This window comes from Parus major, chromosome 19 (assembly GCF_001522545.3).
Source record: "Parus major isolate Abel chromosome 19, Parus_major1.1, whole genome shotgun sequence".
Lineage (NCBI taxonomy): Eukaryota > Metazoa > Chordata > Aves > Passeriformes > Paridae > Parus > Parus major.
This window is the reverse complement of record NC_031787.1, coordinates 4066890-4088389: the sequence shown is the minus strand read 5'-3', so window position 1 is coordinate 4088389 and position 21500 is coordinate 4066890. Positions and strand designations below refer to the sequence as shown.

General features: G+C 50.7%; 2 protein-coding genes, 1 long non-coding RNA gene and 1 other non-coding gene across 7 annotated transcripts; 3 read left to right on the top strand and 1 right to left on the bottom strand.

The window, feature by feature from the left end:
- On the bottom strand, positions 1-6244 carry RAD51D (RAD51 paralog D). 2 transcript variants are annotated; one of them, XM_015646976.3, is made up of 10 exons: positions 5817-6244; positions 5208-5269; positions 4950-5068; positions 4647-4728; positions 4398-4532; positions 3882-3977; positions 3617-3707; positions 2823-2893; positions 1810-1977; positions 1-1152 (listed from the first exon to the last, which is right to left on the bottom strand). In XM_015646976.3, exons 1-10 carry the CDS (start codon positions 5896-5898, stop codon positions 1069-1071), a joined length of 990 nt encoding a protein of 329 aa, XP_015502462.1. In that variant the 5' UTR covers positions 5899-6244; the 3' UTR covers positions 1-1068. The 2 variants fall into 2 exon arrangements, with proteins under 2 accessions (XP_015502462.1, XP_018864204.1); XM_019008659.2 differs by lacking the exon at positions 5208-5269.
- Positions 6245-7944: 1700 nt separating this feature from the next.
- Positions 7945-18132, top strand: UNC45B (unc-45 myosin chaperone B). Of its 2 annotated transcripts, XM_015646973.2 has the most exons (21): positions 7945-7963; positions 8128-8195; positions 8320-8489; positions 8761-8797; positions 9082-9257; positions 9815-9904; positions 10345-10512; positions 10742-10910; positions 11173-11343; positions 12177-12348; positions 12574-12874; positions 13032-13126; positions 13764-13905; positions 14332-14472; positions 14661-14788; positions 15207-15273; positions 15596-15709; positions 15784-15899; positions 16239-16356; positions 16455-16610; positions 17330-18132. In XM_015646973.2, exons 3-21 carry the CDS (start codon positions 8328-8330, stop codon positions 17594-17596), a joined length of 2790 nt encoding a protein of 929 aa, XP_015502459.1. In that variant the 5' UTR covers positions 7945-7963; positions 8128-8195; positions 8320-8327; the 3' UTR covers positions 17597-18132. The 2 variants fall into 2 exon arrangements, with proteins under 2 accessions (XP_015502459.1, XP_033374849.1); XM_033518958.1 differs by lacking the exon at positions 7945-7963 and having other exon boundaries at positions 7991-8195.
- Positions 18133-19339: 1207 nt separating this feature from the next.
- On the top strand, positions 19340-20927 carry LOC107212859. 2 transcript variants are annotated; one of them, XR_001524560.3, is made up of 3 exons: positions 19340-19399; positions 20237-20332; positions 20541-20927. It is a non-coding gene; the product is annotated as an uncharacterized LOC107212859 (long non-coding RNA). The 2 variants fall into 2 exon arrangements; XR_002002370.2 differs by lacking the exon at positions 19340-19399 and adding an exon at positions 19586-19765.
- LOC117245323 lies at positions 19984-20081 on the top strand. Its single transcript, XR_004499922.1, has one exon. It is a non-coding gene; the product is annotated as a Z30 small nucleolar RNA (small nucleolar RNA).
- Positions 20928-21500: the final 573 nt, after the last annotated feature.

Here is a 21500-nt window from a genome sequence, read left to right as displayed (position 1 = left end):
TTTTCAGTAAAAAATATGTATTTAATGTGCCAAGCATGGGCTTAGAAGACTCCAGGAGCTGTGGTGCTGTGTTATTAGTTTAATAATCATGCCCTAATTAGTCCCAGCCCCCAAATTCTCTGTCAGCTGCCTTGAAGTGCAAGCTGTGGCTCAGCTCACCTGCCAAGAAGGTCTCTTAAACTGAGGGTATCTGAGACATCTGGGATCAAGAGGAAACTCCACATCCAAGCCTGCCCTCTCCTCAGGAGGTTGCCAAGAGCAGGCAGGAGCAGCTGCAAAGCACTGGAGCACAGGATGATTATTTTAAACATCACCACATGCAATTGAATAGGTCCTTGAACATCAAGCAGGGCCAGTTGGTGCCAGCCAGGACCCATCTGCTCAGCTGATCCAGATCAGAACCTCCATCAGTTATCAGCAAGCCTTTACACAGTCCAGCTGTGCCCCCAAAACACCAGCAGGTCCCCACAGGGTCTGGTGTTACTTTGGGGAGCAGGGAAGATCAAGCATCTCATTATTTCCCTGCTCATCAGCAGCCTGTCCCACCCCAATGCTGCTCAACATTTTAATTAAGTTCAGAGCAGCTGTCATTAATTGAATTGCAGCTCTCAACAACCACTGCAATGTGCAACAGCTTTCTTTTTCTTTTATTTCTGAACCAAGCCCACTGTGGGCCTGAGGATGATCAGAACTCCAGGACCAGAGGGCCGTGAACCACAGGGTGGGGAACAAAACAAGCACAGGGAGTTGTGGGGCTGTGCAGGGACAAGGCAGCTGATCCCACACAACACCTGAGGACAGGGCTGGCTCTGGGGGGTGAAGACAAGCCTGCAGCAGAGGGCAGGACCTGGCTGTCCTCACAGCCCAGCCACTGCAGACAGTATCTGTTGGCACAGAGGTCTCCAGGGAACCCCACACTCAGTTTTCCCTCAGGGCAGAAGAACAAGAGATTTTTCGTGTCAGTCCTTCCCAAGGCTGCAGGACTCTCAGTCAGTTTGTAAAACCTTCAGTGCTTGCCTGCTTTTGTGCAGCTCTCTTGAAGCTTGTGACATTTGCTTTCCCATCCCATCAGAGTCCCTGTGTGGGTGTCACCAGGCTCGGTTCCAACACGACACCATTTCCAATGTCCAGCTCCACCTGGATCCCTGCTGGCTGCAAGAAAGAACAGAGCAAAGTTTATCCTCACACTGTTGGATTCTACATCACTCCATCTCCTGTCTCAGAGCCAAAAATCCCAGTTACATCCCCCTGAGGGTTTCCTTCTGCTGGTGCCCCTGTTTTAACTGGGTCTGCTGAATGCAGATATACAAAGACAATGTGATTTGGCAAAGAAAGAACATCTTGCTCTGAGACATCCCCAGATAGACCATTATTTAGCACATCCAGGATGCATTTTGCTGCCTAACACACCACCATTCCCAAACTTGTTTGGATCAAGCAGCAGAGCAGGCTCAGAGCCAGGAGGCTCAGGCAGTGCTGCCTGTGCACAGGCAGGCCTCAAGCTGAAGTCACCTTTGAAGGTGTCAGAGCCATTTCCACAGGACCCTCACTGCCCACACACCATCAGGAGAGTGAGACCAACACCAAGAACACAGTGAGCTGGATTAGAAGTGGTGCCACTCATTTATCCTGCCTATAAATACCAGCCCACTCTGTTGGGAACAGATGCTCTTCTCCTCTGCTGCATCCAGCCAGGGTGCACAAGCTCCTCTCCCAGTGCCCACCCAGCAAGGCTGGGTCTTTCCCCACTCCCACAGGAGCCAGGGCCAAGTCCCTGCATTCCCAAGGGGTGGATCCAGGGAGCCTCACCTGCCGGGGTGACTTTGCCAGGGAAGCAGCTCGTTGTGTGCAGGCTCTCTCCCAGTTGGCTTCTTTGCTCTCCAGCAGCACCCGTGTGCTGGGCACAAAACTCCAGGAGCGGCCAAGGGCTGGCTTCAGCTGGCCAGTGCTGCTGTCCCTTGTCACCTGGTTGGTCACCTGCAGCACAAACACACTCATCAGTGCCTGGGAAAAGCAGTGCCACACGGTGTGGTGAAACACTGGAGGTCTCCAGGAGATCCTGGCCAGGCTGCTCCTTCTAGGAAGATTTTCCCTTCTCCATCCTGAGCCCTCTTTCAGCCATCCCCTCTGAACACAGCCCAGGTAACTGTCCCAGGGCACTACCAGGGACTTCACTGATATCTGCAAGCTGCATTACATGTGCTGAAGTCACCACAAAGTTTAACTTGGGGCCTCCAAGTGTCCTTCCAGACACACTGTCCTTGTCACTTTATCAGAATGAAGGGTAGGACTGGTGGCTCAGCAGACCTCCACCTTCTCGTGCTGCCTTCCCTGTTCACACACACTAATTATGGTCCCACCCACCTGTCTGGTGCATTGGCAAATGTAATTGCTTGGCCAAGAGCTGGGGAAGGCCAGAGCAGGGCCCTTACCAGCTCCTGTGGGATGATGCAATGCCCTGCAGTTCCTGCAAGGTGACCAAGAGGTTACCCAGGAAGCTGGCCAGCCCCTTAAATGAATGGTGTTATATCAAAAATAAACACAACCAGCCTTTCCATCTGCCTGGACTTAACTCTGCCTTGCTCAGCCACTGAATGGCTGAGGACAGCAAGAGCAGGAGGCAGCACATCAGCCCAGGTCTTGCCCCATGCTTGGAACAAGACATCAGCAGGCTGCAGAGATGTCGGGGAGAAGGGCAATGGGGGGTTCAGGCCTCTGGCTCCTGCTTAGCTGAGAGTGGGGTCTCCTCTCCCACAGACTCCTGAGCCTCCCCATGGCTCCTCCACAGCAACACACGAAGGACAAAGCACAGCAACACTCACCACAACAGCAAGGCTGAACTCCCTGGCCAGGGTCTTCAGCTCCCTGGAGAGCTGCATCATCAGGGCCAAACCTGGAGCAGGACAAAGCATTTGGCTGTCTGGGGATCAGCCCCCAAAGCACATCCTGGGAGCAGCTGACATCTGGATTTGCATGAGCACTGGATTCAGTGCCAGCACTCGTGTTTATGGACACCTTCACTGGACCATGCCCCATCCTTCCCTATCTTAGAAGGCCCAAGGTCAAAAAGCCCTACAAAAGCACCAGGAGCTCCAGACAAAGCTGTCCAGGTTGATTTGGCAGGCACAGGACCCATCTGTCCAGCTCACAACTTCATTTCCTACAGCCCACAGCTGTCAGGGGACTCCTGTGACAGCACTGGCTGTCACCCAGCTGTGCAAGACCCTCTGGGAGGTGTTTGAGGGGTCTCTTTGGTATCCTCACTTCTGATCTATGGTCCTTTCTGGCAGAAAGAGCTCTGCAAAGTGTGTCAGCAACCGTGATGTATTTCTGACACTGTAAGAGAAGTTTTAATTTATGGGCAAAGAGTACAGTGCCTCCCCTGGATGGGTTTCAGACCACTGCCAAGAGTGTGCACAGCCACAGGCAGCTGGAGTGTTTGCTGCTAGCACTGCAAACAGACTCCTCTTTCATCCAGTCCCAAAGGAAAAGCTGGGAGCAGTCACATCCACATCAGTCCTGCCCCAGCCCACGCTCCAAGCACGGCACACATGGCTGGGAGAGGTTCTCCAGGGTGAGCAGAGAGCTCTGCAGCCTCCTGGCACACACAGCTCACCCTCTGACTGCCTGCCACCCAGCAGAGGGTAAACCACAGCCGACACCGAGTCCAGCAACACCACCTTGAGAGGTCCCACGGAGCTCACAGCCTGCAAGGAGGCAACGTGGGGTAACAAATCCAGCAGTTTTGGAGGCTGTGAGCTGCACAGGGGCTCCAGTGTCCACAGGGTGAGGCAATCTGGAGTCACTTGTCAGGCACACAAGCCCTGCTGCCCTCCCTGCAGCTCTGGGGAAGGGAGAGGAGCCCAGAGGCTCACTCCTACCTGCTGGGAGAGGCGATCCCGCAGCTCCTGCAAGGCACCCAGCAGCTCATAGATGTTGAACACACGGACCACCTGCACCCGCTGCAGAGCCTCCAGCTGCAGCACAAAACACAGCCTGTTTCCCCAGGACTTGTCCTATTCCTCCTCCAGCTGCCAGCAGCTCTGTGCACTCACACCACACCACAGAGCCAGGGACCCTTACTCTTCCACATGTACCTCCACCCCATTAACACCACTGCCCCGACTGCACTGATGGGAAAAACAACATGAATTGAGCTCAGGGAGCCAAGTCCTGCAAGTCCAGTAAGTCCCTCCCTTCTGCCAAGAAAAACAACAAGAAGTAGTGTCTGTCCTGAGCATGGCACCCACCAGGCCATGGAAGGAAGGGTTTGGACTCAAAAAAGCCCATGAAGATAAGGGCAGAACTGGAAAGACAAATCATCTCTGGGGCTTCTTGCAGGCAAGAGCAAAGTGAGTTTTAGAGCAAGCAGAGGGACCAGTTCCAGGGGACCTTGCCTGCTCTTCCTCATCCTCTGTCTGGGCTTGGAGTATCTGGTAGAGACGGGAGGCAGTGAAACCGCCCGTGGAGTCGAGAAACAGGACGTGCTGCTTGAGGCCCAGGGACACACTGGCTGCAATGCCCAGACACACCTGAGGGAACAGGGACAGGGTGTCAGCCAGCCCCCACATGTCCCTCTGCTTCACGGGCCTGATGGCACCACCTTCACCCTGCCTGTGCTCTCCCCTGTCCTCCACCCCACTCACCTGTGTCTTCCCACTGCCCGGTGCCCCCATGAGCTCCGTCAGTTCCCCCGTGTACAGCCCCGAGTCCAGCAGCTGGTCCAGGCTATGGGATGGACACAAGTGGGATTATCAACACCCCTCCAGCCAGGATGGCAGGGGCACTGGGAGAAAGCACACCCCAGAGATTTGTCCCTGGAGTCCCCAAATGCACACAAGTGCCTGGGGATGGTTTGGAGAATGAAATCCAAAGCTTGTGCTGGCAACCACAGCCTTGTGCAGCAAAGCCAGCCCTGGGCAGAGCTGCTGGGTGGGTGAGGCACTCACCTTGGACTGCCAGTGGGCAGGATGGCAGTGGAGCTCTTCAGCTCCTCGTAGAGGTCTGCTCCGTTGGCAGGGAAGGCAGAGAACTGAGCCAGGAGCACACGTCTGACTGCAACCAGCGCCTGGGGACAGACAGACGTCTGGAAATGGGGCTGACCAACAGCCAGCAGCTGCTGCAGAAGGTCCCCCCAAAAATCCCATCCTTGTCCATGAGCCAAACGGCTCTGAGGTGTTAATGTAGTTAGGAGTAGTCCCTTCTACCTTGTAAGACAGGGAACACTTTTGGGCAACATCCTCCAGGTCTGAAGACACAAAGTCCACCACTGCAGACAACATGAGGGACAAGAGGTTGGAAACCAAGCATGGTTAGGCCACAAACAACAGAAGACAACCAGCTTAGACAAAATCTGCACCAACAAGCAAAGTGCCTGTGCCCTCTGTCAACACTGTGAGTAGAGGAGTTTTTCCTCTGAGATGGCCCCACCACTCATCACAGAACAAATAATTTCTTGTAAAACAGAGCAGGGAGAGAAGCTGGTAAAAATTTTCCCTGTTTTGCTCCAGAGTTGCCCAGCACTTTTTCCTTCCCCTCTAAGGGCAGGAGGTGCCCAGGGAGTTGGGCATTTTTCAGAGGGAAAACTGCACAAACACTCCTGAAATACCATAAAAAAACCCCAGAATTGATGAGCCTCTGCAGGGATCTCTTACTCTGCAGGGAGTCCTTACACTCCTGCTCCTTTGGAGAAGTCTTTACTCATTGTACCCACCCAGGAAGGCCCAGAAGACACCCAGCAAAGAGGACACAGAGGGATACTCCACCACCACCATCCTCCCAGGATGTGGGATGATACAGGGGATGATGTTTGTTACCTGTCCTGATGCCATTAGCCCTGAGAAGCTGCAGCATCTCTTCAGTGAGACCAGGGCAGAGCCCAGCCTGCAGGACCACCATCTCCACAGGGAGGGAGAAGAGCAAAGACCTTCGGAGGAGATGGGAGGGCGGAATTCACAGAACCATTAGGGATGGAAAAGACATCCGAGATCATCAACCCTCAACCCTGCACTGCCAGCTCCAACTCAGGATGGCGCCTGCCCCTGAAGCCGGGGAGAAGCCACCCAAGCTGCGTTTGGGATGGGTGGATCCGGTGGGTAATTAATTCCTCTTTGGAGCCAAAAAGCCCGAAATCCTGCAGGGGGCCATGGCTGCGGCTCCCCCCGATGCCGAGCACCTGCAGCAGAGCCCGCGGTGCTTCGCAGCGCCCGGGGCTCCCTTCCTGCTTCCTGCGGCCGGCGGAAGGAGCGCGGCCGCTCCCCTCCCCGGGATCCGCCGGGATCAGCTGGGATCAGCCGGGCCCTGGGTACCTTCCCAGCCGAGCCATCCCGGGATCCGCCGGGATCAGCTGGGATCAGCCGGGCACTGGGTCCCTTCCCAGCCGAGCCATCCCGGGATCCCCCGGGATCAGCCGGGCACTGGGTCCCTTCCCCCCGAGCCATCCCAGGATCGGGGACACTCCCGGGCTGCCTTTGTCTGGGCTCAGCAGCCGCTGCTGCCCGGGGGGAAATGAAGCCCCCCAAAGGGCTGCGGGGCTTTGCTGCCCTACAGCCCTCCCTGGCTGCCTCGGAGGATTGAAGTTCTCCTGGGAAAAGCTGGGTTTTGGGGTATTTATTATTATTATCTTTCCAGCCGAGGCCTGAAGAGGTCTCTATGCACTCGCTGCCTGCCCTGCCCTCTCAGCTCTGCCTTGAGCAGCAGCAGCATCCGACACGCTTTGATTTTTGTAGCTCAGTTTACCTGCAGTGGCAATGAACCTTTATTCTGGCTGGCTGCTGTATCCCACGAGTATTTCAGCCAGCTGAGCCCTGCCCAGTACCTAAATGTTGGAGTTTCTGGTGGGTTAATCCAGGTGAATGCTGGAAAAGCCACTGCACTGAGTCTACCCAAGGCAGGGATGGCATCTTGCACTTTCCAGCTGTTGTCCCTGTGCCTTGGACCTGTTCCCAGACAGGTAAAGATGTGGGAGCTGCTCGTGATGAAGCTGCCTGCAGCTGTGGTGTTGATGATTTGCTGTGAAGGGATTTACAATTGGAATCGCTGCCTGCCAGGAATACCAGGGACTGGGCAGTGCTGCTGGTGGTGGATGAATAAAACAGCCATGCACAGGGAAGTTCTGTGCTAATTCTTGCTGTATAAGAGCCACAAGCCACAACACAGATCACACAATTAAAGACAATGATATTTTTGCTCCTGGCTGTGTCTTGGTCAGCCCATGCTCTCCTCAGTCATTTCTCCATCCTGCCAGTCCCTGCTTTGCTTTATAGCTGGGGTGCTGCTAAGTACACAGGGGAAGCGTTTGGGGGAAGATAAATCAAAAAGCAGAATTCCTGAGTGTGACTGCTGGGGAACAGAGTGGGTTGAAAAGCTCAGCTCTCTTGGAGCTCAGCGCTGCTCTGTCTCCTGGTGTCACTCAAATTGAGCCAGCACTTCCAGTGTGTTCCAGTCCAGACCTCTGTGCCAGCCCATGAATGACCAGCTGTGGAGGTGGTGGAAGCTCCAGGCAGGGTGGAATTTCCAGCGGGATGGGCTCCCAAAGGCTCTGCAAGGAGGAGGAGGAGGAGGCAGTTCTGGGTGTCAGTCAGCTTTCCATCCCAGGGAATTCTGGAAGGTGCTGGGCACTGCTGCAGCTGCTGGCCTGGGGCCACTTGTCTCCAAGGCTCAGCTGTCTCATGCTTCCTTAAATAGAAAGGGAAAGGGGTCTGAGCACTGTGATAGGGGTCAGCCATCCCAGCCGTGGGCTTTTCTGGCACCAAGCTCCCTTTTCCTGCTCCGCACACCCTTTGCCACTCTGCAGGCAGAGAGGAGCTGGGATTTGCCCTGGCAGGTGGGAGAGGATTCCCTGCTGCTGCAGAGGGCTGCTGCCTGCTTACAGCCAGGTGCCCCCCGAGCTGGCCCTGGCTCCCAGCCCTCCCCAGGCGTATAAAGCACGAGGGGACAAGGAGGGGACAGGCTGTGGTGACAGGTGACACTGACAGACAGCAGGAGCTGCCAGGTCCTGCCCAAACTTGGAGTGGGAAGTGAGCTCTTTCCTGAGCCACACAGACTCTCCATAGTGCTGGCAGATTGCTTTAATTCTGTTTTTTGTTGTTGTTTTCTTTTTTTTTTTTTTTTTAATTGACTCCTAAGGATCTATATTGGTGGGAAAAGCTTCTGAGAAGTCATTTAGGTCTTTATTTTCAAAACTTTTCGGCCTGGTAAGCTGCTTTTATTAATGTGTTTTAATTATATGTGAGTCTCATGGTGGAACTCAGCTTGGGGGAGTAGGCAGGCTACCCAGGCAGTTGAAAATGGGACACAAATTAATGTTTTTCCTTCAAGCTCTCCAGATGGAGGATCCCATCCAGCTGAAAGAGGAGGGCAATAAATATTTTCAGGCCAGTGACTATGAGAAAGCCCTTGAAAGCTACACTCAAGCCATAAAGCTGAACAAGGACAAGGCGCTGCAGGCGGTGCTGTACAGGAACAGGGCAGCCTGCTTCCTCAAAAAGGTGAGAAAAACTCCCCTAACCTGGGCAGTGCTCAAGGGGAGAAGAGCAGGAGGGCAGCCAAGGGCACTCACTGGCTGTGGACTGGGTGGTTTGTTCATTTATTGAATTGGGTCTTTCCAGCTGCTCTGAAATGAAATGTTCTGGGCTTGTGCTGGAGCTTTACTGGGAAGTCCCACTGGGAAATGGGAACAGAGAGGTCCCAATGTCCATCAGCAATGGGGACATGCCCTGCTGTTCCATGTTAACAAATCCCTCCTTTCTGGTTTCACAGGAGGAATATGCCAAGGCAGCCTCGGATGCATCTAGAGGTGAGGAGGGGGCTCTTATGAGGAGAGCTGGATGCACTTGCTCAGCCTGCTCTCACATCTGCTTTTGGGACACTGTGGCCTTATTCCTTGATGTCCACTAACACCCAAGTGCTGAGGCCACAAGGGAATTTCTGGAAGTTCAAATGATGCTCCAATTTGGTGTGCTGGTGCAATCAGTGCTAATCAGGCACTGATTGATGCTAATAACAAAGCAAATCACAGTTTGCATAGGCCTCTTCCAAGCAGCAAGCTCTGATGCCTGGTGTTTTGGATTCCTTTCCCAGCTATTGACATCAATGCTTCAGATATCAAAGCTTTGTACCGGCGCAGCCAAGCCCTGGAAAAACTGGGGAAGTTAGACCAAGCATTCAAAGATGCTCAGAAATGTGCCACCCTCGAACCTCGCAACAAAAACTTCCAGGAGACCCTGAGGAGACTGGGTGCCAACATCCAGGAGAAGGTAAATGCCAGGGGAACAGCCCTGGATTCACAGACCAGGGGTGGGAAATCCTCGCTCTGGGTTACATCAATGGATTTTTGGTCATACTGGAAACTCGTGGCAGTGTAGGGGGATAAATAGGCTCCATTGACTGGATGTTCATACCTCATGTGTGTAAATCTGAGGATTGGGTTGAATGGTGAAATTAAAAAGAGTGGAGGTTCCCTCCTGAGGCTGACCTCGTCCTGAGTGTCTTGGAAAGGTCTTGGCAAGGGACTGGAGCAGCTTTGGGTTGGGTCTGGAGGTTCCACATTGCTCTGGTTTCCTTTACAGGGGTGCTGTGAAGAAATCTTTGCACTACTATGTACTGTGAAGTCTCAGAGATTAAGGTTTAGGTCTGGCTCTGCCTGAGCCCATGAGATGGGTAATGGATGCTGATTGCTGAGAAATTGTATCTCCTGTTATTCAGCTTCAATTGCCTGTGGTTTGAGGGGAGGGAGTATTTTTGAAGCGAAAAAGGAAAGTTGCTCCTCGGTTTTCTCCTCCTGATGATCTGTGCTCTCTCTCTCTCGGCAAAGCTGCGCATTCAGTTCTCCACAGACTCAAGGGTGCAGAAGATGTTTGAGATCCTGCTGGATGAGAACAGCGACAAAGAAAAACGAGAAAAGGTGAGAACCGCCCTGGACTTGGCAAAATGGCTGTTTGATGTCAGAGGCTGCACCAGGGAGCAGAACCCTGCATTCCCTTCCCCACCTCCCCTGGAAGGAGGATGAGGGAAGGAGTGAACTGCACTCAGAGAGAGAGATCACCCCTGTGCCGAGAGAAGGTGGTCCAACCTCCCAAAATCCCAAAGGTGGGATCAGCCTGGACTTCTGCTCAGGTCCATCTTTGCCACTTTCCAGATGTTTCCTCCAAGCAGTGACCCACTCTTCTTGGGCAGAGCAGAGCTGATTCCTAAATGCACCTGGATAAACTGTCTGGTGGGGTCTGAGCTGATCTGCTGCATCTGTCAGGAGATGGCTCCCACCAGGATCTCCCAGAGCTGCATGGAGATGTTCTGGAGGCTGGGCTGTGCCACTGATCCCTGGTTCTTCTGCCTCTCACCTAGGCTGCAAACAACCTCATAGTCCTGGGGCGGGAGGAAGCAGGTGCCGAGAGGATTTTCCAGAATAACGGGGTCAACTTGCTGCTGCAGCTGATAGAAACCAAAAATCCTGAGCTGATCCTGGCAGCCGTGAGGACACTTTCAGGAATGTGCACAGGACATAAGGCTCGGGTAAGGACAGGCTGCTTGGACCTCCACTGCTATTGCCTTTTGCACCTGGGGAGTGGGAAATTGAAATAGTTTGTGTTGTTTGTGAGCAGCGGGAGAAGATTAAAACTCTGACTTGTGCTGATTCAGGATTCACTGAGGAAAATAGTTTCTTTGTCCCAGCTGAGCCTAGAGGACACGGGGAGGAAAGGCCTTTGCTAACACCATCCTGCTCTCTCCTTCATGGGGCCAGGCCACTGCCATTCTCCATTACCTGGGCATTGACAGCATTTGCATGTGGATGTCGGTGGACAACGAAGAAATCTCCCTGGCTGTCTGCAACCTCCTGCAGACCATCACCGACTGCCTGCTGGACCAGGGGAAGGAGGAGCACCACGGCAAGGAGGAGGCTCTTGTGCTAGGTAACAGCTCTCCATTCCTTCTGCCTGCAGAAGGAGTGGGGCTCTGCTCCTGCAATTCCCCCTTATTCCTTCTTCTTTGCTGGAGTGGGGACTTCACCCTTCAGCTGTACAGGAGGACAACCTGCACACAGCTCTTGTCCTCATGGATAGCTTGCATACTTCTGTTCCAGCCACACAATGGCTTTGAATGGGTTTGACTGAGCACATGTGCTTTAAGAGGTAATTTCTTGTAACTGGCTGCTGCTGTTTTGCTTCTGTGTAGACACTAAGAAGGATTTGAGGATGATCACGATGCGTTTGCTGGATATGCTGGTCAGTAAGAAAGTGTCTGGGCAAGGGCGAGACCGAGCCCTCAACCTTCTCAACAAGAACATACCAAGGAAGGACCTGAAAGACCATGACAACAGCAGGAGCATCTTTGTCATCGACAATGGTCAGTCCTTGCCCGCCATCCTGTTCTGATTTGGGAGATGTGGAGCTGTGTGTTATTGCCTGAATACCTGTAGAACTGGTCCTTCCTATAAAATAAATCCTCTCTGGCTTTTTTTGGTGCATGCAAGCCCAGAGCAAAGTTAGACTTACTAGCAGGAAATAGTACTAAGAGAAATTCAACTCTGTCTGTATGAGAGCAAGAATTTTTGAGTTTCTTAAGGACTCTAATATCTCTGGTTAGTTTTCTCCAATGTATTTGCTAATGTTAGGAGGATTTGGCTTGGATAAATTGTCTGGTTTAGACAGGATGAGATGAGCACCCTCCTGGGCTTGGTGGACCCATAAACTGATCAATTCTAACACTGGACAAGGGTGAGGAATATGTGTTTTTATAGTAATTCCAGTGCATGTGTGTGTTGTCATTTTGATGGAAGTAATTTAATAATAATTCAGCAAAAGGAGAGTTAAGTCATCCAGAATCACTTGAAAGTGGCTGAGTTTTCCTCAGTCAGAGCCTCCAGCCTTGGAGGTCAGTAGGTTTAATGTCTCCTGACAGAAATAACAGATCCAGCCAGGGGCCTAATGCAGTTTTCCTTATCTCACTTAGAGAACTGGAAAAAAGCCTGATGCTGCAAACCTGTAATCTCACCAGCAGAAGCTCCACCCCAGCAAATATCTGAGTGTCTTTTTTGCTTAAAACTTATGTGATAAGGCTGCAAAATAACTGAAAACCATCCCAGCTGGCTATTCCACAGCAAGAAAGTAACAAATGGTATCTTGAGTTTTGCACGGACCCTCTCCCCTCTGACAGCCATATCACTCCATCATTTCCAGGCTTAAAAAAGATTCTGAAAGTGGTGGGCCAGATTCCTGAGATGCCTGACTGCCTGCCACTGACAGAGAACACCCAGCTGACTGCCTCTGTCCTCCTAAATAAGCTCTACGATGACCTGCGCTGCGACCCGGAGCGGGACAACTACCGGCTGATCTGTGAGGAGTACATCAAGTGAGTCAGGGGTGAGCTGGCCCAGAGGGCAGGAGCAGGGGTTCTTGAGGGTGAGATCGGGTACTTAAAGTCCACTTGTGTTCAGAACTGGAGCTCTGGGAGGTTCTGACTTGCTTGAGATCCTGCTGGATCACAGCTTTGCAGGAATCTGCACTCCCAAATGCCCAATGTGATTCATTCCCTCCCCACTGCTGTTCTATACCCTACTCCCTCTATCCCATGCAGGAGCAAAATCGACCCACAAGACATGGATAAAACACTCCATGCTGTCCAGATTGTGTCTGGTGTTCTGCAAGGGCCCTTTGATTTGGGCAACAAGCTGCTTGGCATGAAGGGAGTGATGGAGATGATGGTTGCCCTGTGTGGCTCTGAGAGGGAGATTGACCAGCTGGTGGCTGTGGAAGCCCTCATCCACGCTTCCACCAAACTGAGCCGAGCCACCTTCATCATCACCAACGGGGTGACGCTCCTGAAGGAGATCTACAAGAAGACCAAGAATGAGAAGATCAAAATCCGAGCTCTGGTGGTAAGGATGCAGCCCTGCCTCTGTTGCCTGCCACAGCTTAATTGCAGACTTGGGAGAGGAGGGAGGTTATGGGAATGAGAGATTGGGCTGTTTTGGGGCAGCAACACAAGAGGATTGATGAGCCTTTCTCACTGGTATGTCCTTTTTGTCCTTTCAGGGTCTCTGCAAGCTGGGCTCAGCAGGAGGCACAGACTACGGCCTGCGGCAGTTTGCTGAGGGCTCCACGGAGAAGTTAGCCAAGCAGTGCCGAAAGTGAGCGGCTTCACTTCTTCCTTCAGTTATTCCAACCTTTGCAAAGTACAATCTGTTCCTCTCCCACGAGACCCTGCCCACACGTTGCCTTCATTTCCTGTGCTGCCTGCCAGCTGACAGTGCCCCCAGAGCCATTGCTTCACCAGGATGTGAAGCAGCCACGTGTTCCTCCTGCCTCAATATCCAGGGGAGCCTTCTCCCTCCCTCACTGCCCATGGGAGACACCAGACCCAGTGTCTCCCTCCTTGCCAGAGTGGCACAGCCTAATTAATCCTTACCATGAATAAACACAAGTCCCCACTGAAGGTGAATTTGCCAGGTGGAGTGGGATCAGGAAGTGACTGAATGGGTGGTCATTCCTGCAGGCATCTCGTGTTTCGTGGGATGGAAAAGGCAAAGCAATGCTGAGTAGCTGTCCTGGTCTGTCATTGTCTGCAGCATTTATTTCCCACTAGTTGGGCCATGAGAGGAAGGTCATGTCTCAAAGGGAAGCATCCCCAGTCTGAGGAGCTGCAGCAGACTCTGAGGACATACTTGGGCCTGAATCAGCCTCAATATGTGTTTTTCCTCCCTCTTTTTCCAGATTAGTTAGTTCTGGCTCCTGAGATAGAAATGTGAGTGTTTTTCTCTCTTCCAGGTGGTTGTGCAACACCAGCATTGATGCTCGCACCAGGAAATGGGCTGTGGAAGGGCTCTCGTACCTCACCCTCGATGCAGATGTGAAAGATGACTTTGTTGAAGATGAGCCAGCCCTGAAGGCTATGTTTGATTTAGCCAAGGTCTATCTCCTCTCCTTGTTCCCTCATTCCTTTGGTAGCATCAAGTTCTCCCACTCTCCTCTGTGCCCCAGTCAGAAGGAGCTGTGACCCCAACTCCCCAGCTCTGGTTCAGGAGAACTTCAGTTTTGCCTGTGCCCCAGAGACATCTCAGGGCTGCTCTTCTCCCTAGGCTGAGGGAGGTTGCATGTACCTTCACTGTCAGCAACTGCAAGGAAACCAAAGGCACCAAGGTGTTGACAGGACCTGATGATGTCCAGCACCTTGTCTGACCATGAAAACTTTTGGTTTTCCCTGCCATGGGCTATGAAGTTGGGGATTAAGCTAAGAACATTACCACTAGTGCAAAACACCATCATGGCAGTCCAACCTGTGTCCAGCCTGCTGTGCCCTCCTCACCCTCACACAAGCTTTGATTTTCCTGTGCAGGCAAGCGACAAGACAATCTTGTATTCCGTGGCTTCTGCGCTGGTGAACTGTACCAACAGCTACGACACCAAGGAGCTGGTCCCAGAGCTGGTGCAGCTGGCAAAATTCTCCAAGCAGCACGTGCCTGAGGAGCATCCAAAGGTGGGTTGTGTCCAGCTGGAGATGCTGTTCAGAAAGACTTTCTTGGGTGCATCCGTTGTCACAGACTTCAGGTCTCCAGTCTGCAGACTGAAATTGCTTTGCTCTCCAACCAGGCTGGGCTGTTAGGTGGCTGGATGGCAGAATGGCAGCTGCTGAGGGCTAATCCTTTCCCCATGTTTCCTCCTCAGGACAAGAAGGATTTTGTGGTGAAGCGGGTGAAGCGGTTGCTGAAGGCTGGGGTTGTCTCTGCCTTGGCCTGCATGGTGAAGGCTGACAGTGCCATTTTGACAGACCAGAGCAAGGAGCTCATTGCCAGGTGCCTTCACTGTAGTCCTGGGAGCTGGGAGTGCTGGGCAGCCCCTGTGCCGTGGGGATGGACACAGGGTGGGGCATTCTGCCCGTGGGGGAGTGTGTGAAGCAAAGATTTAAAACCAAAGGTTTGTTCAGCAGCATCATAAAACTCCATGTTCTGACCTTCAAGCTGCCTTGCTGGAATGCATTTTTGAGTTCTCTGTATCAGTTCTGGCTGGAATAGAGTTCATTTTACAGACCTGGAAACTTCTTACTCTGCCATTTGCTGCTTCCTCATAGAGTGCTGTGCACACAGGGTTAAGCACCTGGAATTTACCGGGTGGCTCTGGCACTCCTGCACAACCTCAACCCCTGTTCCATGAGGGCTGTTGGCTGCTGTTGTCCTGCCTGGCTGTTTCACTGTGTATTCTGTGCCCCTGCAGGGTGTTTCTTGCCTTGTGTGAAGACCCCAAGGACCGTGGGACCATTGTGGCTCAAGGTGGTGGGAAGGTGATTGCTTTTATGTTCAGAGTTGCTGCTGTGCTGTTAATGTCTGCTGGGAGCCTGGGATGTATCTCTGGGGAGGGACAGTGACAGAAGAGCACAAGTTGACCCCCCCAGGCCACACTGACACTGCAGTCCCATGTCTGCAAGGCTCCAAAGAAGTGATGTCCTTGACTGTGTGAGCTACAAGCTCTAGCGTGGTGCCTATTCGGGAACAAAAGCAAGACATCACAGAGGGCTATGAGATATTTTTAACTTGTTTTAGTCTGTTAAGGCAATCCTGTAAATGTTTTAAGAACACTGAATGCTTTTTCCTGTGCATGTCCAGGCCCTGATACCTCTGGCTGTGGAAGGCACAGACATTGGCAAGATAAAGGCTTCTCATGCTCTGGCAAAAATCGCTGCTATCTCCAATCCAGACATTGCATTCCCAGGGGAGAGGGTAAGCTAAAAAAAAAAGCCAAAAAAACTCCAAACCATTGACACTTTCTTGCTAATACAGGCACTCTCTTCCAGGTGTATGAGGTGGTGAGGCCTCTCGTCAGCCTGCTGAACACAGAGAGAGATGGCCTCCAGAACTATGAGGCTCTGTTAGGTCTCACAAACTTTTCAGGGAGAAGTGATAAACTCAGGTGAGCTTTACTGCTTTTTAACCTTCCTTCTTCCCCAGGAGTGAATGTGAGTTACTTGTTGGACTATGAAGACTGATCAATTTGAGCTACCTTTGGCAGAGTCACAAAGGTCTCAGAGCTAAAAGATTAATGAAATATGAATGAAAGTGTGGCATATTTTCCTCTAGGAACAGCAAAGACATGAAGGACTTCATCTGCATTAGACAGGGAATGAACCATGTCATGAGTTCCAGAGCTGCAGACACTGATTTGTCTCAAGGCCTTCCCTGCAGTTAATATTTGATAAGTTGGTTCCTGCTTGACCTCCAATGTGGGGTTTTTTACTGCTCGTTGACACAGGTTGAAGATAGTCAAAGAGAAGGCCCTGCCAGATATCGAAAACTACATGTTTGAGAACCACGACCAACTAAGACAGGCAGCCACAGAGTGCATGTGCAACTTGGTGGTCAACAAGGAGGTAACCCCTGGGCACGTCCAACCTGACTGTGTGCACCTGCCTCTGTGAGGAGCAGCCCCTGATTGTGTTACCTCTGGGCATCTCTGGGGGTTTTTTAGGTTCAGGAGCGGTTTGTGGCTGATGGCAATGACCGGCTGAAGTTGGTGGTGTTGCTGTGTGGTGAGGATGATGAGAAGGTTCAGGTTGCAGCAGCAGGAGCCCTGGCCATGCTTACGGCAGCGCAAAAGAAACTCTGCTCAAAGATGACTCAAGTGGTAAGACCATCACTCTGATTGTGGGCAGTGTGGATGTACCCTGAAAGGGTCCTGGCTCAGACATGAGAAAGTCTCTCCAAAGGAATATGCAATATAGTTCAGTGTTGAGGAACCTAGAGAAGCTGGGACCTGGGTGTGCATGCTTTTAGTCCATTTTAATAAATAACCTGAAATCCAAACCTTGTTCCAGCCAGAAATGAGAAGAGCTTGCTCGATAACCTACTGAGCTTTAGAGATCCCAAGGGATGTCCCTTCCCTGCACAGATCTGTAGACCCTGAGAACCCAGATCCATGGCTGAGTGTCTGAAGAGCTGTGGTTGAGAGCCCCTGAACCCTATTTTGTTGCACACGATTGGATACTGAAGCTTGTTAAGATAAAAATGATTAATCATGTCAAAAGAGAAGCTCAGAATATTGGGGTGGGGGAGTGTCCTGGTCATCTCAGCTGTGTCAAGACTCTGGTCAGATTCCTTTTACAGAGATTATGCAGCAGCTTGAATATGAAACATGTTCCGTGTTGTCCCAGTGCTGTGAAAGATTCTGACTTAAGCGTAACAAAAATTAGGTTCAAATGTTTGGAGTCAGGTTTTCTTAGTTAAAAAATTAAACAACCATAAGTGATATAAGTACTGTTCTTCCTACTGCTGAAGGAAGCAGAAGTCATGCTCTGGGTTGAGGTATTCTTCAATCAGTACTAATGATCTCTCTTTCCCTTCCAGACCACCCAGTGGCTTGAAATCCTGCAGAGGCTCTGCTTGCATGACAACATGGAGATCCAGCACCGAGGACTGGTCATTGCTTTCAACCTAATCAGCGCTGACAAAGAGCTGGCAAAGAAGCTGGTGGAATCAGAGCTCCTGGAGATCCTGACCTACGTCGGGAAACAGGAGGATCACCCCAAGAAGCAGCACATCATTAGTGTGGCACGGGATTGCCTCACCAAGTGCATGGATTATGAGCTGATCAAACCTCTCTCTCAGGCGTGAGGGAATGAAAAGCACCAAAAAAGGCTGAGCGTGGGGGGAAGAAATGGAGAAATATGGAAAAGTGAGAGCCATGAGGAGAAATCTAGTGCCATTTTCAAGGCACTGAATAGTTTGGGGGCAGCTTTGGATCATAAGCTGTATGAGGAAAAGGAGGGAATTTGCTTGGGAAATTTGGGAAGTGTCCATGTGAGTAATTCCCAGATGGTGTAAATCCTTTCTCTGCCCCCACTCAGCTGAAAATGATGAAAGCTTCAAGGCCCAGCTGTAAAAGGGTTGGTTTTGCTGGAGATGTGTCAGGAAGCTGTTGGAAGGAAGCTGAACAAAGCTGAAATTGCTTCTGCATCCATCTCCAGCTCCTGGTACTTTTGGAATTGCCAGCAAAGGTGGAACAGGGAGGGTTAAGTGCCTTCTACCCTGTAGTCAGAAAATAGGATTTTAGCTGTGTGCTTTTTTCTTCATTTATCAGAAATTGTGTGGTAAAGTGTGAGGATGGTGGATGAACTCTTAATAAATTCAGTACTTTGTTCCATGTGGAATTCCTGTTCTGATTTTATTAAGCAAAAGGAAAATTTAAGGGAAGTCTCACTTGCAGTCTTGCATCACACCTGGAAAAATGGAGTAATTGGTAGCACAAGCTGAATTTTCACTCCTTACAAACCATCCAGTGCTCCCAAATGCAGCAGAGTCACCACAAAGATGTCACACCAAGGCACAGGGAATGTTGAAAATATCCCATTTATGAAAAAAAACAGAATGAGAAGCAACCCAGCAGTGGGCCATCATGTTAAATTTCATTACATCAATATTTTCATTCAAGTACAGATTCTTAATGCAGGCTTTGGACAACACAAAAATCAGACTTCCTTTAGTTCTTGGGGGAAAGTCCCTAAGCATGTAATAAATACAATTTTACTAAATAATAATTTAAATATTTATTCTAACACATTAAAATATTGCTGCTCATACTAAATATTAGTAATATTCACAATAGGCATAGCATGATGAGATGTTGAGGTTTGAGGTTATGAAAGGAACTATGAGGATAGTCTTTTCTTGCATGTTAAGGGAAAAAAAACACTGAAAATGCCTCTAGTGTCCTGAATTTGGAAAAGATTAAAAATTTTAAGCTAATAGGTTTGGTAATCTAAAGGCAATTTTATTTGGTTGGTGATTCCAGCTGTATTCAATGAGTGTAAGCACATTCAGTTAAATCGCTGGTGCTTTATAATCACAGCAGGGTAAAATATCAGGCCGTTCTTCTAAACTGAGAGAGCCACATTCCGTGCTGGGAAATATGGTTTGTTTTCTAGCAGACTTCAATTTTTGATACCCATTTTTAGGGATTTTGAATCTGGCTTTCGAAAGTACTTTACATTAACTCTCTACATGTTTACCTAACCAGCATCTCTGACATCAAGACAAAATGCCATTGGTATTGAAGGACACTTTCTCCCACTAAAGCTTCTCTTTAGAGCAACTGGGTTCTACTGGCTGTTGCTGAAGCTGAGAGGGGAAATAACTTCTGTAAAAGACATTTATGGGCATTTCTTTTATCTAGACGTGGGCAAAACACCCATTTTACACTAACAGGGGCCATCGCCTCCCTCAGCCCCCTCAGGCTTCCTCAGGGCGGGAAACGCTCGCACCGTCCCCAGTTCCTCTAACGCGCCTTCCTATTTGCTCCTGCCGGCCCCACCGGCAGAGCCGCGCGCTGTGATTGGTTGCTACCAGCGGATGGGTGGAGCGAAGCGGGCGGCTCCGCCCCGGCACGGCCGGGCCTGCAGGAGCGGAGCGGCGTGAGGGGTACGGGACATGGGGCAGCGGGGCTGGGCAGGGGGATCCGGGGGATGCGGGACCGCGGTGGGGCAGCGGAGGGCTCGGAGTGTGAGGAGACGCGGAGGGGGCTGGATGAGGAGGGTGAACCCGGCCGAGGTGTAGGGCATGTGGTGTTTACTGAGATGCGGGGAGGATATCTGTGAGTTCGGGGGATGTGAGGCTGGGGTAGGGCAGCTACGGGCAGAGGAACTGGGGACTGAGGAGCTGCAGAGACCTGATGGGGAGGATACAGGGAAGGAGATGGAAAAAGAGGACAGATTTGTGGCATGACGGGAGGGATCCAAACAGGCCTCTGGAGCCTTGGGGAGACACTGACTGCAGCAGCATTTATAGGTATGACACGCTTTTTTCCTCTTGGGTTTGCCTAGTCCTGGCTCTCCTGACCTTGGAATGCCAGTTTGTGAGCTGTGTTCCGCAGCTCCTGCTCGGCTGTAGAAGGGATGTCACCTCCGCCTCTGTGCTGCCCTGCTCCACGTGCTTCATCCTCCCAGGGAGGAGGAAACCTCCCAGCCCCTGGCTTGGGAGCAGGCTCCTTACTGAAGATTTACTCTAAGCAATGATGAGCGAAGTATAGTCTGAACTGGTATTGCAGAGACTCCGTGTCCCTGCTCTGACCAGGGTATGATCACCTAATCTTCTCTCTGAGCTACTCTAGGCTAAGCTCGTCTCTAGGGAACAGCTTTGCTGTTCTTGAAACTTGGATGCACCCTAAAAAAGAAAATACTAAGATTTTTTAGCAATTTATTTTAATGGCAGATAAACAATTATTGATTTGAAAAGTAACCCAAATACTTGTTGCTGCAGCTTTACTGTGAGCTTGCAGTCCTGGGGGATTTGGGTTTTCTCCTGCGTGCTCCATGGATCACCAAACTCAAGATACTCTGCCACTTTGTCTCCTGTGTAAGTGCATTGCAGACTCTGAGCTGTCTGTCCCGTAGAAGCTCATTAGCAGTTTATTTAGCTGTATTCTCATTTAGTGATTGCCAGCAGGGAGCCAGGAGTTTTTCTTAAATATTTTTGATGAAGTGCAACCCCTTTGGGGTTGAGGGAAGGGCCCAAGAAAAGAGATGGGGCTATTCTCTCATGCAGTTTTTTTGTTCTTTTCCAGGTCCTGATGACATCTTTATATTGATTTCTCTCTTCCTGTGGAGAAGGAAGCATCTATGGGGAATATATACCTAGGAATATGTTAGAATGGTTTTCCCTTAACAGGAGAAGCCACTTTGTTTCTGTAAAGGAAGTAGCAAAACCTCATTTGCTTCATGCTCTAATTTTTGAAGACTGCCTAGATGAGCTGTGAATGTGCCTTAGGTTCACTAAAGAATTTTTGAAAGACTTGCAGGATACCGAACAACTCCAGTGCTGCTGTTAATGTTGATGAAATTGTACTGAGCAACACCAAAGCATCCTGAGGGCATGTGATGTACATGACTCTATAGAAATCACAAATTAGTATGTAAGTCCAAAGGTTGGTTTAATAAAGTTGGTGCTCCCTGAAAAACTTTTCTTGTCAGTCTTTACTCCTTTGTGGTTTTAAGAACATGGTTAAAAAGCAGATAAATGGGAATTTTTCTATAACCCAGATTGGGTTTGTAGTTTGTTTTAGAGCAAGAAACTTGAAAAATGAGCATTTATTTGGCTGCTAAGGACAGGAGGTTTCAAAGGAGTCAGATCCAAGTTGGCATCCTGCAGCCATCCCCAGGAAGACACAAAATGTGCCAGGTAATTGCTGAGCCTGTCACTGTGCTGGGTTTGGTGCTTGTTACTCAGCTAAGCTTTAAAGGGCAGTTTATTGTGTAAAAGTCATTACAGCTGCTCAGAACTGGGAGGCTTTGATGTGGGTGGTTCTCTGCAGGTCTTGGAGCTGGCCAAATCCAAGTTTGGCAGGGACAGGGTGTTGTGCAGGAGTGGAAAGCAGCCAGGGCCTGGCAGGCAGACATCTGGTGGGCATTTTGGGGAGAAAAGAGGGATTAATTCTGGAAGAAGGAGCTGTAGAGGCCCTGGAGCAGTGTGGGATAAGGTAACTTGTGTAATCCTGCATCGAGGGATGAACCTCCCCAAGTGCCCT